At 62.7% G+C, this 15,535-nt stretch overlaps 1 protein-coding gene across 1 annotated transcript in view; it reads left to right on the forward strand.

The window, feature by feature from the left end:
• Positions 1–14,623: 14,623 nt before the first annotated feature.
• LOC140453882 (dedicator of cytokinesis protein 5-like) overlaps positions 14,624–15,535 on the forward strand; it is a 58,099-nt gene continuing 57,187 nt past the window's right edge. The window contains exon 1 of the mRNA XM_072548741.1: positions 14,624–14,644. Within this exon, the coding sequence (XP_072404842.1) occupies positions 14,624–14,644 (21 nt within the window). The remainder of the gene's footprint in view (positions 14,645–15,535) is intronic.

Here is a 15,535-nt window from a genome sequence, read left to right on the forward strand (position 1 = left end):
CGGGAACAGACAGTTACTGAGGGATCAGCCAGGATCGGGTCAGTTACTGAGGGATCCATCGGGATCGGGTCAGTTACTGAGGGATCAGCCGGGATCGGGTCAGTTACTGAGGGACCCATTGGGAACAGACAGTTACTGAGGGATCAGCCGGGATCGGGTCAGTTACTGAGGGATCCAACGGGATCGGGTCAGTTACTGAGGGATCAGCCGGGATCGGGTCAGCTACTGAGGGATCCATCGGGAACAGACAGTGACTGAGGGATCAGCCGGGATCGGGTCAGTTACTGAGGGATCCATCGGGATCGGGTCAGTTACTGAGGGATCAGCCGGGATCGGGTCAGTTACTGAGGGATCAGCCGGGACCGGGTCAGTTACTGAGGGACCCATTGGGAACAGACAGTTACTGAGGGATCAGCTGGGATCGGGTCAGTTACTGAGGGATCCATCGGGATCGGGTCAGTTACTGAGGGATCAGCCGGGATCGGGTGAGCTACTGAGGGATCCATCAGGAACAGACAGTTACTGAGGGATCCATCGGGAACAGACAGTTACTGAGGGATAAGCCGGGATCGGGTCAGCTACTGAGGGACCCATTGGGAACAGACAGTTACTGAGGGATCCATCAGGAACAGACAGTTACTGAGGGATCAGCCGGGATCGGGTCAGTTACTGAGGGATCAGCCGGGATCGGGTCAGTTACTGAGGGATCCATCGGGAACAGACAGTTACTGAGGGATCAGTCGGGATCGGGTCAGTTACTGAGGGATCCATCGGGAACAGACAGTTACTGAGGGATCCATCGGGATCGGGTCAGTTACTGAGGGATCAGCCGGGATCGGGTCAGTTACTGAGGGATCCATTGGGAACAGACAGTTACTGAGGGATCAGCTGGGATCGGGTCAGTTACTGAGGGATCCATCGGGATCGGGTCAGTTACTGAGGGATCAGCCGGGATCGGGTCAGCTACTGAGGGATCCATCGGGAACAGACAGTTACTGAGGGATCAGCCGGGATCGGGTCAGCTACTGAGGGATCCATCGGGATCGGGTCAGTTACTGAGGGATCAGCCGGGATCGGGTCAGTTACTGAGGGACCCATTGGGAACAGACAGTTACTGAGGGATCCATCAGGAACAGACAGTTACTGAGGGATCATCCGGGCTCGGGTCAGTTACTGAGGGATCAGCCGGGATCGGGTCAGTTACTGAGGGATCCATCGGGAACAGACAGTTACTGAGGGATCCATCGGGAACAGACAGTTACTGAGGGACCCATCGGGATCGGGTCAGTTACTGAGGGATCAGCCGGGATCGGGTCAGTTACTGAGGGATCCATCGGGAACAGACAGTTACTGAGGGACCCATCGGGAACAGACAGTTACTGAGGGATCAGGCGGGATCGGGTCAGTTACTGAGGGATCAGCCGGGATCGGGTCAGCTACTGAGGGATCAGCCGGGATCGGGTCAGTTACTGAGGGATCAGGCGGGATCGGGTCAGTTACTGAGGAATCCATCGGGAACAGACAGTTACTGAGGGATCCATCGGGAACAGACAGTTACTGAGGGATCAGCCGGGATCGGGTCAGTTACTGAGGGATCCATCGGGAACAGACAGTTACTGAGGGATCCATCGGGATCTGGGTCTGGGTGAGTGACTGATCAGGGGGTCCTGGTTCTGGTTCAGTGATTGGTCAGGGATCTGGGTCTGGGTGAGTGATCGGTCAAAGGGATCTGGGTCTGGGTCAGTGATCGGTCAGAGGGATCTGGGTCTGGGTCAGTGATCGGTCAGAGGGATCTGGGTCTGGGTCAGTGATCGGTCAGAGGGATCTGGGTCTGGGTCAGTGATCGGTCAGGGGGATCTGGGTCTGGGTCAGTGATCGGTCAGAGGGATCTGGGTCTGGGTCAGTGATCGATCAGAGGGATCTGGGTCTGGGTCAGTGATCGATCAGAGGGATCTGGGTCTGGGTCAGTGATCGGTCAGAGGGATCTGGGTCTGGGTGAGTGATCGATCAGGGGGATCTGGTTCTGGGTGAGTGATCGATCAGGGGGATCTGGGTCTGGGTGAGTGATCGATCAGGGGGATCTGGGTCTGGGTCAGTGATCGGTCAGAGGGATCTGGGTCTGGGTCAGTGATCGGTCAGGGGGATCTGGGTCTGGGTCAGTGATCGGTCAGGGGGATCTGGGTCTGGGTCAGTGATCGGTCAGGGGGATCTGGGTCTGGGTCAGTGATCGGTCAGGGGGATCTGGGTCTGGGTGAGTGATCGGTCAGGGGGATCTGGGTCTGGGTGAGTGATCGATCAGGGGGATCTGGTTCTGGGTGAGTGATCGATCAGGGGGATCTGGGTCTGGGTGAGTGATCGATCAGGGGGATCTGGGTCTGGGTCAGTGATCGGTCAGAGGGATCTGGGTCTGGGTCAGTGATCGGTCAGGGGGATCTGGGTCTGGGTCAGTGATCGGTCAGGGGGATCTGGGTCTGGGTCAGTGATCGGTCAGGGGGATCTGGGTCTGGGTGAGTGATCGATCAGGGGGATCTGGGTCTGGGTGAGTGATCGATCAGGGGGATCTGGTTCTGGGTGAGTGATCGATCAGGGGGATCTGGGTCTGGGTGAGTGATCGATCAGGGGGATCTGGGTCTGGGACAGTGATCGGTCAGGGGGATCTGGGTCTGGGTCAGTGATCGATCAGAGGGATCTGGGTCTGGGTGAGTGATCGGTCAGGGGGATCTGGGTCTGGGTCAGTGATCGGTCAGGGGGATCTGGGTCTGGGTCAGTGATCGGTCAGGGGGATCTGGGTCTGGGTCAGTGATCTGTCAGGGGGATCTGGGTCTGGGTCAGTGATCGGTCAGGGGGATCTGGGTCTGGGTCAGTGATCGGTCAGGGGGATCTGGGTCTGGGTCAGTGATCGGTCAGGGGGATCTGGGTCTGGGTCAGTGATCGGTCAGAGGGATCTGGGTCTGGGTCAGTGATCGGTCAGGGGGATCTGGGTCTGGGTCAGTGATCGATCAGGGGGATCTGGGTCTGGGTCAGTGATCGATCGGGGGGATCTGGGTCTTGGTCAGTGATCGGTCGGGGGGATCTGGGTCTGGGTCAGTGATCGGTCGGGGGGATCTGGGTCTGGGTCAGTGATCGGTCAGAGGGATCTGGGTCTGGGTCAGTGATCGATCAGGGGGATCTGGGTCTGGGTCAGTGATCGGTCAGGGGGATCTGGGTCTGGGTCAGTGATCGATCAGGGGGATCTGGGTCTGGGTCAGTGATCGGTCAGGGGGATCTGGGTCTGGGTCAGTGATCGGTCAGGGGGATCTGGGTCTGGGTCAGTGATCGATCAGGGGGATCTGGGTCTGGGTGAGTGATCAGTCAGGGGGATCTGGGTCTGGGTCAGTGATCGATCAGGGGGATCTGGGTCTGGGTCAGTGATCGGTCAGAGGGATCTGGGTCTGGGTCAGTGATCGGTCAGGGGGATCTGGGTCTGGGTCAGTGATCGGTCAGGGGGATCTGGGTCTGGGTCAGTGATCGATCAGGGGGATCTGGGTCTGGGTCAGTGATCGGTCAGGGGGATCTGGGTCTGGGTCAGTGATCGGTCAGGGGGATCTGGGTCTGGGTGAGTGATCGATCAGGGGGATCTGGTTCTGGGTGAGTGATCGATCAGGGGGATCTGGGTCTGGGTGAGTGATCGATCAGGGGGATCTGGGTCTGGGACAGTGATCGGTCAGGGGGATCTGGGTCTGGGACAGTGATCGGTCAGAGGGATCTGGGTCTGGGTCAGTGATCGGTCAGGGGGATCTGGGTCTGGGTCAGTGATCGGTCAGGTGGATCTGGGTCTGGGTCAGTGATCGATCAGAGGGATCTGGGTCTGGGTGAGTGATCGGTCAGGGGGATCTGGGTCTGGGTCAGTGATCGGTCAGGGGGATCTGGGTCTGGGTCAGTGATCGGTCTGAGGGATCTGGGTCTGGGTCAGTGATCGATCAGAGGGATCTGGGACTGGGTGAGTGATCGATCAGGGGGATCTGGGTCTGGGTCAGTGGTCGATCAGGGGGACCTGGGTCTGGGTGAGTGATCGGTCAAGGGGATCTGGGTCTGGGTCAGTGATCGATCAGGGGGATCTGGGTCTGGGTCAGTGATCGGTCAGGGGGATTTGGGTCTGGGTGAGTGATCGGTCAGGGGGATCTGGGTCTGGGTCAGTGATCGATCAGGGGGATCTGGGTCTGGGTCAGTGATCGATCAGGGGGATCTGGGTCAGGGTCAGTGATCGGTCAGGGGGATCTGGGTCTGGGTCAGTGATCGATCAGGGGGATCTGGGTCTGGGTGAGTGATCAGTCAGGGGGATCTGGGTCTGGGTCAGTGATCGGTCAGAGGGATCTGGGTCTGGGTCAGTGATCGGTCAGAGGGATCTGGGTCTGGGTCAGTGATCGATCAGGGGGATCTGGGTCTGGGTCAGTGATCGGTCAGGGGGATCTGGGTCTGGGTGAGTGATCGGTCAGGGGGATCTGGGTCTGGGTCAGTGATCGGTCAGGGGGATCTGGGTCTGGGTCAGTGATCGATCAGGGGGATCTGGGTCTGGGTCAGTGATCGATCAGGGGGATCTGGGTCTGGGTCAGTGATCGGTCAGGGGGATCTGGGTCTGGGTCAGTGATCGGTCAGGGGGATCTGGGTCTGGGTCAGTGATCGGTCAGGGGGATCTGGGACTGGGTCAGTGATCGGTCAGGGGGATCTGGGACTGGGTCAGTGATCGGTCAGGGGGATCTGGGTCTGGGTCAGTGATCGGTCAGGGGGATCTGGGTCTGGGTCAGTGATCGATCAGGGGGATCTGGGTCTGGGTCAGTGATCGATCAGGGGGATGTGGGTCTGGGTCAGTGATCGGTCAGGGGGATCTGGGTCTGGGTCAGTGATCGATCAGGGGGATATGGGACTGGGTCAGTGATTGATCAGGGGGATCTGGGTCTGGGTGAGTGATCAGTCGGGGGGATCTGGGTCTGGGTCAGTGATCGATCAGGGGGATCTGGGTCTGGGTCAGTGATCGGTCAGGGGATCTGGGTCTGGGTCAGTGATCGGTCAGGGGGATCTGGGTCTGGGTCAGTGATCGATCAGGGGGATCTGGGTCTGGGTCAGTGATCGGTTAGGGGGATCTGGGTCTGGGTCAGTGATCGGTCAGGGGGATCTGGGTCTGGGTCAGTGATCGATCAGGGGGATCTGGGTCTGGGTGAGTCATCGGTCAGGGAGATCTGGGTCTGGGTCAGTGATCGGTCAGGGTGATCTGGGTCTGGGTGAGTGATCGGACAGGGGGATCTGGGTCTGGGTCAGTGATCGGTCAGGGGGATCTGGGTCTGGGTCAGTGATCGATCAGGGGGATCTGGGTCTGGGTGAGTGATCGGTCAGGGGGATCTGGGTCTGGGTCAGTGATCGGTCAGAGGGATCTGGGTCTGGCTGAGTGATCGGTTAGGGGGATCTGGGTCTGGGTCAGTGATCGGTCAGGGGGATCTGGGTCTGGGTCAGTGATCGGTCAGAGGGATCTGGGTCTGGGTCAGTGATCGATCAGGGGGATCTGGGTCTGGGTCAGTGATCGGTCAGGGGGATCTGGGTCTGGGTCAGTGATCGGTCAGGGGGATCTGGGTCTGGGTCAGTGATCGGTCAGGGAGATCTCGGTCTGGGTAAGTGATCGATCAGGGGGATCTGGGTCTGGGTCAGTGATCGGTCAGGGGGATCTGGGTCTGGGTCAGTGATCGGTCAGGGGGATCTGGGTCTGGGTGAGTGATTGGTCAGGGGGATCTGGGTCTGGGTCAGTGATCGGTCAGGGGTGTCTGGGTCTGGGTCAGTGATCGGTCAGGGGGATCTGGGTCTGGGTCAGTGATCGATCAGAGGGATCTGGGTCTGGGTCAGTGATCGATCAGGGGGATCTGGGTCTGGGTCAGTGATCGGTCAGAGGGATCTGGGTCTGGGTCAGTGATCGATCAGGGGTGTCTGGGTCGGGGTCAGTGATCGATCAGGGGTGTCTGGGTCGGGGTCAGTGATCGGTCAGGGGGATCTGGGTCTGGGTCAGTGATCGGTCAGGGGGATCTGGGTCTGGGTCAGTGATCGGTCAGGGGGATCTGGGTCTGGGTCAGTGATCGGTCAGGGGGATCTGGGTCTGGGTCAGTGATCGATCAGGGGGATCTGGGTCTGGGTGAGTGATCGATCAGGGGGATCTGGGTCTGGGTGAGTGATCGATCAGGGGGATCTGGGTCTGGGTGAGTGATCGGTCAGGGGGATCTGGGTCAGGGTCAGTGATCGGTCAGGGGGATCTGGGTCTGGGTCAGTGATCGATCAGGGGTGTCTGGGTCGGGGTCAGTGATCGGTCAGGGGGATCTGGGTCTGGGTCAGTGATCGGTCAGGGGGATCTGGGTCTGGGTCAGTGATCGGTCAGGGGGATCTGGGTCTGGGTCAGTGATCGGTCAGGGGGATCTGGGTCTGGGTCAGTGATCGGTCAGGGGGATCTGGGTCTGGGTCAGTGATCGATCAGGGGGATCTGGGTCTGGGTGAGTGATCGATCAGGGGGATCTGGGTCTGTGTGAGTGATCGGTCAGGGGGATCTGGGTCTGGGTCAGTGATCGGTCAGGGGGATCTGGGTCTGGGTCAGTGATCGATCAGGGGTGTCTGGGTCTGTGTGAGTGATGCATCAGTCGGGGGGGTGTCTGGGTCAGTGATGGGTCAGTCGGGGGTGTCTGGGTCAGTGATGGGTCAGTCGGGGGGTGTCTGGGTCAGTGATGGGTCAGTCGGGGGGGTGTCTGGGTCTGGGTCAGTGATGGGTCAGTCGGGGGGGTGTCTGGGTCAGTGATGGGTCAGTCGGGGGGGTGTCTGGGTCTGGGTCAGTGATGGGTCAGTCGGGGGGGGTGTCTGGGTCAGTGATGGGTCAGTCGGGGGGGTGTCTGGGTCTGGGTCAGTGATGGGTCAGTCGGGGGGGTGTCTGGGTCAGTGATGGGTCAGTGATGGGTCAGTCGGGGGTGTGTCTGGGTCTGGGTCAGTGATGGGTCAGTCGGGGGGTGTCTGGGTCTGGGTCAGTGATGGGTCAGTCGGGGGGGTGTCTGGGTCAGTGATGGGTCAGTCGGGGGTTGTCTGGGTCTGGGTCAGTGATGGGTCAGTCGGGGGTGTCTGGGTCTGGGTCAGTGATGGGTCAGTCGGGGGGGTGTCTGGGTCAGTGATGGGTCAGTCGGGGGGGGTGTCTGGGTCTGGGTCAGTGATGGGTCAGTCGGGGGGGTGTCTGGGTCAGTGATGGGTCAGTGATGGGTCAGTCGGGGGGGTGTCTGGGTCTGGGTCAGTGATGGGTCAGTCGGGGGGTGTCTGGGTCTGGGTCAGTGATGGGTCAGTCGGGGGGGTGTCTGGGTCAGTGATGGGTCAGTCGGGGGGGTGTCTGGGTCTGGGTCAGTGATGGGTCAGTCGGGGGGTGTCTGGGTCAGTGATGGGTCAGTCGGGGTGGTGTCTGGGTCAGTGATGGGTCAGTCGGGGGGGTGTCTGGGTCAGTGATGGGTCAGTCGGGGGGGTGTCTGGGTCAGTGATGGGTCAGTCGGGGGGGTGTCTGGGTCAGTGATGGGTCAGTCGGGGGGGTGTCTGGGTCAGTGATGGGTCAGTGATGGGTCAGTCGGGGGGGTGTCTGGGTCAGTGATGGGTCAGTCGGGGGGTGTCTGGGTCAGTGATGGGTCAGTGATGGGTCAGTCGGGGGGGTGTCTGGGTCAGTGATGGGTCAGTCGGGGGGTGTCTGGGTCAGTGATGGGTCAGTGATGGGTCAGTCGGGGGGGTGTCTGGGTCAGTGATGGGTCAGTCGGGGGGTGTCTGGGTCAGTGATGGGTCAGTGATGGGTCAGTCGGGGGGGTGTCTGGGTCTGGGTCAGTGATGGGTCAGTCGGGGGGGTGTCTGGGTCAGTGATGGGTCAGTCGGGGGGGTGTCTGGGTCAGTGATGGGTCAGTCGGGGGGTGTCTGGGTCTGGGTCAGTGATGGGTCAGTCGGGGGGGTGTCTGGGTCAGTGATGGGTCAGTCGGGGGGGTGTCTGGGTCAGTGATGGGTCAGTCGGGGGGGTGTCTGGGTCAGTGATGGGTCAGTCGGGGGGTGTCTGGGTCTGGGTCAGTGATGGGTCAGTCGGGGGGGTGTCAGGGTCTGGGTCAGTGATGGGTCAGTCGGGGGGGTGTCTGGGTCAGTGATGGGTCAGTCGGGGGGTGTCTGGGTCAGTGATGGGTCAGTCGGGGGGGTGTCTGGGTCTGGGTCAGTGATGGGTCAGTCGGGGGGTGTCTGGGTCAGTGATGGGTCAGTCGGGGGGGTGTCTGGGTCTGGGTCAGTGATGGGTCAGTCGGGGGGGTGTCTGGGTCTGGGTCAGTGATGGGTCAGTCGGGAGGGTGTCTGGGTCAGTGATGGGTCAGTCGGGGGGGTGTCTGGGTCAGTGATGGGTCAGTCGGGGGGGTGTCTGGGTCAGTGATGGGTCAGTCGGGGGGGTGTCTGGGTCTGGGTCAGTGATGGGTCAGTCGGGGGGGTGTCTGGGTCTGGGTCAGTGATGGGTCAGTCGGGGGGGTGTCTGGGTCTGGGTCAGTGATGGGTCAGTCGGGGGGGTGTCTGGGTCAGTGATGGGTCAGTCGGGAGGGTGTCTGGGTCAGTGATGGGTCAGTCGGGGGGGTGTCTGGGTCAGTGATGGGTCAGTCGGGGGGGTGTCTGGGTCAGTGATGGGTCAGTCGGGGGGGTGTCTGGGTCAGTGATGGGTCAGTCGGGGGGGTGTCTGGGTCTGGGTCAGTGATGGGTCAGTCGGGGGGGTGTCTGGGTCAGTGATGGGTCAGTCGGGGGGTGTCTGGGTCAGTGATGGGTCAGTCGGGGGGGTGTCTGGGTCAGTGATGGGTCAGTCGGGGGGTGTCTGGGTCAGTGATGGGTCAGTGATGGGTCAGTCGGGGGGGTGTCTGGGTCAGTGATGGGTCAGTCGGGGGGTGTCTGGGTCAGTGATGGGTCAGTCGGGGGGGTGTCTGGGTCTGGGTCAGTGATGGGTCAGTCGGGGGGGTGTCTGGGTCTGGGTCAGTGATGGGTCAGTCGGGGGGTGTCTGGGTCAGTGATGGGTCAGTCGGGGGTGTCTGGGTCTGGGTCAGTGATGGGTCAGTCGGGGGGTGTCTGGGTCAGTGATGGGTCAGTCGGGGGGGTGTCTGGGTCTGGGTCAGTGATGGGTCAGTCGGGGGGGTGTCTGGGTCAGTGATGGGTCAGTCGGGGGGGTGTCTGTGTCAGTGATGGGTCAGTCGGGGGGGTGTCTGGGTCAGTGATGGGTCAGTCGGGGGGGTGTCTGGGTCAGTGATGGGTCAGTCGGGGGGGTGTCTGGGTCAGTGATGGGTCAGTCGGGGGGGTGTCTGGGTCAGTGATGGTCAGTGATGGGTCAGTCGGGGGGGTGTCTGGGTCAGTGATGGGTCAGTCGGGGGGGTGTCTGGGTCAGTGATGGGTCAGTCGGGGGGGTGTCTGGGTCTGGGTCAGTGATGGGTCAGTCGGGGGGGTGTCTGGGTCTGGGTCAGTGATGGGTCAGTCGGGGGGTGTCTGGGTCAGTGATGGGTCAGTCGGGGGGGTGTCTGGGTCAGTGATGGGTCAGTCGGGGGGGGTGTCTGGGTCAGTGATGGGTCAGTCGGGGGGTGTCTGGGTCTGGGTCAGTGATGGGTCAGTCGGGGGGTGTCTGGGTCAGTGATGGGTCAGTCGGGGGGGGCGGGGTCTGGGTCAGTGATGGGTCAGTCGGGGGGGTGTCTGGGTCAGTGATGGGTCAGTCGGGGGGTGTCTGGGTCTGGGTCAGTGATGGGTCAGTCGGGGGGTGTCTGGTCTGGGTCAGTGATGGGTCAGTCGGGGGGGGTGTCTGGGTCAGTGATGGGTCAGTCGGGGGGGTGTCTGGGTCAGTGATGGGTCAGTCGGGGGGGGGTGGTGTCTGGGTCAGTGATGGGTCAGTCGGGGGGGTGTCTGGGTCAGTGATGGGTCAGTCGGGGGGGTGTCTGGGTCTGGGTCAGTGATGGGTCAGTCGGGGGGGTGTCTGGGTCTGGGTCAGTGATGGGTCAGTCGGGGGGGTGTCCTGGGTCAGTGATGGGTCAGTCGGGGGGGGTGTGTCTGGGTCAGTGATGGGTCAGTCGGGGGGGTTGTCTGGGTCAGTGATGGGTCAGTCGGGGGGGTGTCTGGGTCAGTGATGGGTCAGTCGGGGGGTGTCTGGGTCAGTGATGGGTCAGTCGGGGGGGTGTCTGGGTCAGTGATGGGTCAGTCGGGGGGTGTCTGGGTCAGTGATGGGTCAGTCGGGGGGGTGTCTGGGTCAGTGATGGGTCAGTCGGGGGGGTGTCTGGGTCAGTGATGGGTCAGTCGGGGGGGTGTCTGGGTCAGTGATGGGTCAGTCGGGGGGGGTGTCTGGGTCAGTGATGGGTCAGTCGGGGGGGTGTCTGGGTCTGGGTCAGTGATGGGTCAGTCGGGGGAGTGTCTGGGTCAGTGATGGGTCAGTCGGGGGGTGTCTGGGTCTGGGTCAGTGATGGGTCAGTCGGGGGGTGTCTGGGTCTGGGTCAGTGATGGGTCCGTCGGGGGGGTGGTGTCTGGGTCAGTGATGGGTCAGTCGGGGGGGGTGTCTGGGTCAGTGATGGGTCAGTCGGGGGGGTGTCTGGGTCAGTGATGGGTCAGTCGGGGGGTGTCTGGGTCTGGGTCAGTGATGGGTCAGTCGGGGGGTGTCTGGGTCTGGGTCAGTGATGGGTCAGTCGGGGGGGTGTCTGGGTCAGTGATGGGTCAGTCGGGGGGGTGTCTGGGTCAGTGAAAGGTCAGTCGGGGGGGTGTCTGGGTCTGGGTCAGTCGGGGGGGTGTCTGGGTCAGTGATGGGTCAGTCGGGGGGTGTCTGGGTCAGTGATGGGTCAGTCGGGGGGTGTCTGGGTCTGGGTCAGTGATGGGTCAGTCGGGGGGGTGTCTGGGTCAGTGATGGGTCAGTCGGGGGGGTGTCTGGGTCTGGGTCAGTGATGGGTCAGTCGGGGGGGTGTCTGGGGTCTGGGTCAGTGATGGGTCAGTCGGGGGGTGTCTGGGTCTGGGTCAGTGATGGGTCAGTCGGGGGGTTGTCTGGGTCTGGGTCAGTGATGGGTCAGTCGGGGGGTGTCTTGGTCTGGGTCAGTGATGGGTCAGTCGGGGGTGTGTCTGGGTCTGGGTCAGTGATGGGTCAGTCGGGGGGGTGTCTTGGTCTGGGTCAGTGATGGGTCAGTCGGGGTGTGTCTGGGTCTGGGTCAGTGATGGGTCAGTCGGGGGGTGGTGTCTGGGTCAGTGATGGGTCAGTCGGGAGGGTGTCTGGGTCTGGGTCAGTGATGGGTCAGTCGGGGGGTGTCTGGGTGAGTGATGGGTCAGTCGGGGGGTGTCTGGGTCAGTGATGGGTCAGTCGGGGGGGTGTCTGGGTCAGTGATGGGTCAGTCGGGGGGTGTCTGGGTCAGTGATGGGTCAGTCGGGGGGGTGTCTGGGTCTGGGTCAGTGATGGGTCAGTCGGGGGGTGTCTGGGTCAGTGATGGGTCAGTCGGGGGGGTGTCTGGGTCTGGGTCAGTGATGGGTCAGTCGGGGGGTGGTCTGGGTCAGTGATGGGTCAGTCGGGGGGTGTCTGGGTCAGTGATGGGTCAGTCGGGGGGGTGTCTGGGTCAGTGATGGGTCAGTCGGGGGGGGTGTCTGGGTCAGTGATGGGTCAGTCGGGGGGGGTGTCTGGGTCTGGGTCAGTGATGGGTCAGTCGGGGGGTGTCTGGGTCAGTGATGGGTCAGTCGGGGGGGTGTCTGGGTCAGTGATGGGTCAGTCGGGGGGTGTCTGGGTCTGGGTCAGTGATGGGTCAGTCGGGGGGGTGTCAGGGTCTGGGTCAGTGATGGGTCAGTCGGGGGGTGTCTGGGTCAGTGATGGGTCAGTCGGGGGGTGTCTGGGTCTGGGTCAGTGATGGGTCAGTCGGGGGGTGTCTGGGTCTGGGTCAGTGATGGGTCAGTCGGGGGGTGTCTGGGTCTGGGTCAGTGATGGGTCAGTCGGGGGGGTGTCTGGGTCAGTGATGGGTCAGTCGGGGGGGTGTCTGGGTCAGTGATGGGTCAGTCGGGGAGGGTGTCTGGGTCTGGGTCAGTGATGGGTCAGTCGGGGGGGTGTCTGGGTCAGTGATGGGTCAGTCGGGGGTTGTCTGGGTCTGGGTCAGTCGGGGGGGTGTCTGGGTCAGTGATGGGTCAGTCGGGGGGGTGTCTGGGTCAGTGATGGGTCAGTCGGGGGGGTGTCTGGGTCAGTGATGGGTCAGTCGGGGGGGTGTCTGGGTCAGTGATGGGTCAGTCGGGGGGGTGTCTGGGTCAGTGATGGGTCAGTCGGGGGGTGTCTGGGTCAGTGATGGGTCAGTCGGGGGGGTGTCTGGGTCAGTGATGGGTCAGTCGGGGGGGTGTCTGGGTCAGTGATGGGTCAGTCGGGGGGGTGTCTGGGTCAGTGATGGGTCAGTCGGGGGGGTGTCTGGGTCTGGGTCAGTGATGGGTCAGTCGGGGGGGGTGTCTGGGTCTGGGTCAGTGATGGGTCAGTCCGGGGGGGTGTCTGGGTCAGTGATGGGTCAGTCGGGGGGGTGTCTGGGTCTGGGTCAGTGATGGGTCAGTCGGGGGGGTGTCTGGGTCAGTGATGGGTCCGTCGGGGGGTGTCTGGGTCTGGGTCAGTGATGGGTCAGTCGGGGGGGTGTCTGGGTCAGTGATGGGTCAGTCGGGGGGGTGTCTGGGTCAGTGATGGGTCAGTCGGGGGGGTGTCTGGGTCAGTGATGGGTCAGTCGGGGGGTGTCTGGGTCAGTGATGGGTCAGTCGGGGGGGTGTCTGGGTCAGTGATGGGTCAGTCGGGGGGGTGTCTGGGTCAGTGATGGGTCAGTCGGGGGGTGTCTGGGTCAGTGATGGGTCAGTCGGGGGGGTGTCTGGGTCAGTGATGGGTCAGTCGGGGGGTGTCTGGGTCAGTGATGGGTCAGTCGGGGGGGTGTCTGGGTCTGGGTCAGTGATGGGTCAGTCGGGGGAGTGTCTGGGTCTGGGTCAGTGATGGGTCAGTCGGGGGGGGTGTGTCTGGGTCAGTGATGGGTCAGTCGGGGGGGTGTCTGGGTCAGTGATGGGTCAGTCGGGGGGTGTCTGGGTCAGTGATGGGTCAGTCGGGGGGTGTCTGGGTCAGTGATGGGTCAGTCGGGGGGGGTGTCTGGGTCAGTGATGGGTCAGTCGGGGGGGTGTCTGGGTCAGTGATGGGTCAGTGGGGGGGTGTCTGGGTCAGTGATGGGTCAGTCGGGGGGGTGTCTGGGTCAGTGATGGGTCAGTCGGGGGGTGTCTGGGTCTGGGTCAGTGATGGGTCAGTCGGGGGGTGTCTGGGTCAGTGATGGGTCAGTCGGGGGGTGTCTGGGTCAGTGATGGGTCAGTCGGGGGGTGTCTGGGTCAGTGATGGGTCAGTCGGGGGGGTGTCTGGGTCAGTGATGGGTCAGTCGGGGGGTGTCTGGGTCAGTGATGGGTCAGTCGGGGGGTGTCTGGGTCTGGTCAGTGATGGGTCAGTCGGGGGGGTGTCTGGGTCAGTGATGGGTCAGTCGGGGGGGGTGTCTGGTCTGGGTCAGTGATGGGTCAGTCGGGGGGTGTCTGGGTCAGTGATGTGTCAGTCGGGGGGTGTCTGGGTCAGTGATGGGTCAGTGATGGGTCAGTCGGGGGGGTGTCTGGGTCAGTGATGGGTCAGTCGGGGGGGTGTCTGGGTCTGGGTCAGTGATGGGTCAGTCGGGGGGGTGTCTGGGTCAGTGATGGGTCAGTCGGGGGGGGTGTCTGGGGTCAGTGATGGGTCAGTCGGGGGGTGTCTGGTCTGGGTCAGTGATGGGTCAGTCGGGGGGTGTCTGGGTCAGTGATGGGTCAGTCGGGGGGGTGTCTGGGTCAGTGATGGGTCAGTCGGGGGGGTGTCTGGGTCTGGGTCAGTGATGGGTCAGTCGGGGTGGAGGGTGTCTGGGTCAGTGATGGGTCAGTCGGGGGGGTGTCTGGGTCAGTGATGGGTCAGTCGGGGGGTGTCTGGGGTCAGTGATGGGTCAGTCGGGGGGTGTCTGGGTCAGTGATGGGTCAGTTGGGGGGTGTCTGGGTCAGTGATGGGTCAGTCGGAGGTGGAGGGTGTCTGGGTCAGTGATGGGTCAGTCGGGGGGGGTGTCTGGGTCAGTGATGGGTCAGTCGGGGGGGTGTCTGGGTCAGTGATGGGTCAGTCGGGGGGGTGTCTGGGTCAGTGATGGGTCAGTCGGGGGTGTGTCTGGGTCAGTGATGGGTCAGTCGGGGGGTGTCTGGTCTGGGTCAGTGATGGGTCAGTCGGGGGGGGTGTCTGGGTCAGTGATGGGTCAGTCGGGGGTGGAGGGTGTCTGGGTCAGTGATGGGTCAGTCGGGGGGGTGTCTGGGTCAGTGATGGGTCAGTCGGGGGGGTGTCTGGGTCAGTGATGGGTCAGTCGGGGGGTGTGGTCTGGGTCAGTGATGGGTCAGTCGGGGGGGTGGTCTGGGTCAGTGATGGGTCAGTCGGGGGGTGTCTGGGTCAGTGATGGGTCAGTCGGGGGTGGTGGGTCTGGGTCAGTGATGGGTCAGTCGGGGGGTGTCTGGGTCAGTGATGGGTCAGTCGGGGGGGGTCTGGGTCTGGGTCAGTGATGGGTCAGTCGGGGGGGTGTCTGGGTCGGTGATGGTCAGTCGGGGGGTCTGGGTCAGTGATGGGTCAGTCGGGGGGGTGTCTGGTCAGTGATGGGTCAGTCGGGGGGTGTCTGGTCTGGGTCCAGTGATGGGTCAGTCGGGGGGTGTCTGGGTCAGTGATGGGTCAGTCGGGGGGTGTCTGGGTCAGTGATGGGTCAGTCGGGGGTGTGTCTGGGTCTGGGTCAGTGATGGGTCAGTCGGGGGGTGTCTGGGTCAGTGATGGGTCAGTCGGGGGGGGGTGTCTGGGTCAGTGATGGGTCAGTCGGGGGTGTCTGGTCGTGATGGGTCAGTGATGGGTCAGTCGGGGGGTGTCTGGGTCTGGGTCAGTGATGGGTCAGTCGGGGGGTGTCTGGGTCAGTGAGGGTCAGTCGGGAGGGTCTGTCTGGGTCAGTGATGGGTCAGTCGGGGGGTGTCTGGGTCTGTCAGTGATGGGTCTGTCGGGGGGTGTCTGGGTCTGTCAGTGATGGGTCAGTCGGGGGGTGTCTGGGTCAGTGATGGGTCAGTCGGGGGGGTGTCTGGGTCAGTGATGGGTCAGTCGGGGGGGTGTCTGGGTCAGTGATGGGTCAGTCGGGGGGTGTCTGGGTCTGGGTCAGTGATGGGTCAGTCGGGGGGGTGTCTGGGTCAGTGATGGGTCAGTCGGGGGGGGGTGTCTGGGTCAGTGATGGGTCAGTCGGGGGGTGTCTGGGTCAGGTGATGGGTCAGTCGGGGGGTGGTCTGGGTCAGTGATGGGTCAGTCGGGGGGGGTGTCTGGGTCAGTGATGGGTCAGTCGGGGGGTGTGTCGTGGGGTCAGTGATGGGTCGAGTCGGGGGGGTGTCTTGGGTCAGTGATGGGTCAGTCGGGGGGTGTCTGGGTCTGGGTCAGTGATGGGTCAGTCGGGGGGGGTGTCTGGGTCCAGTGATGGGT

The sequence above is a fragment of the Chiloscyllium punctatum genome, chromosome 28 (assembly GCF_047496795.1).
Source record: "Chiloscyllium punctatum isolate Juve2018m chromosome 28, sChiPun1.3, whole genome shotgun sequence".
NCBI lineage: Eukaryota > Metazoa > Chordata > Chondrichthyes > Orectolobiformes > Hemiscylliidae > Chiloscyllium > Chiloscyllium punctatum.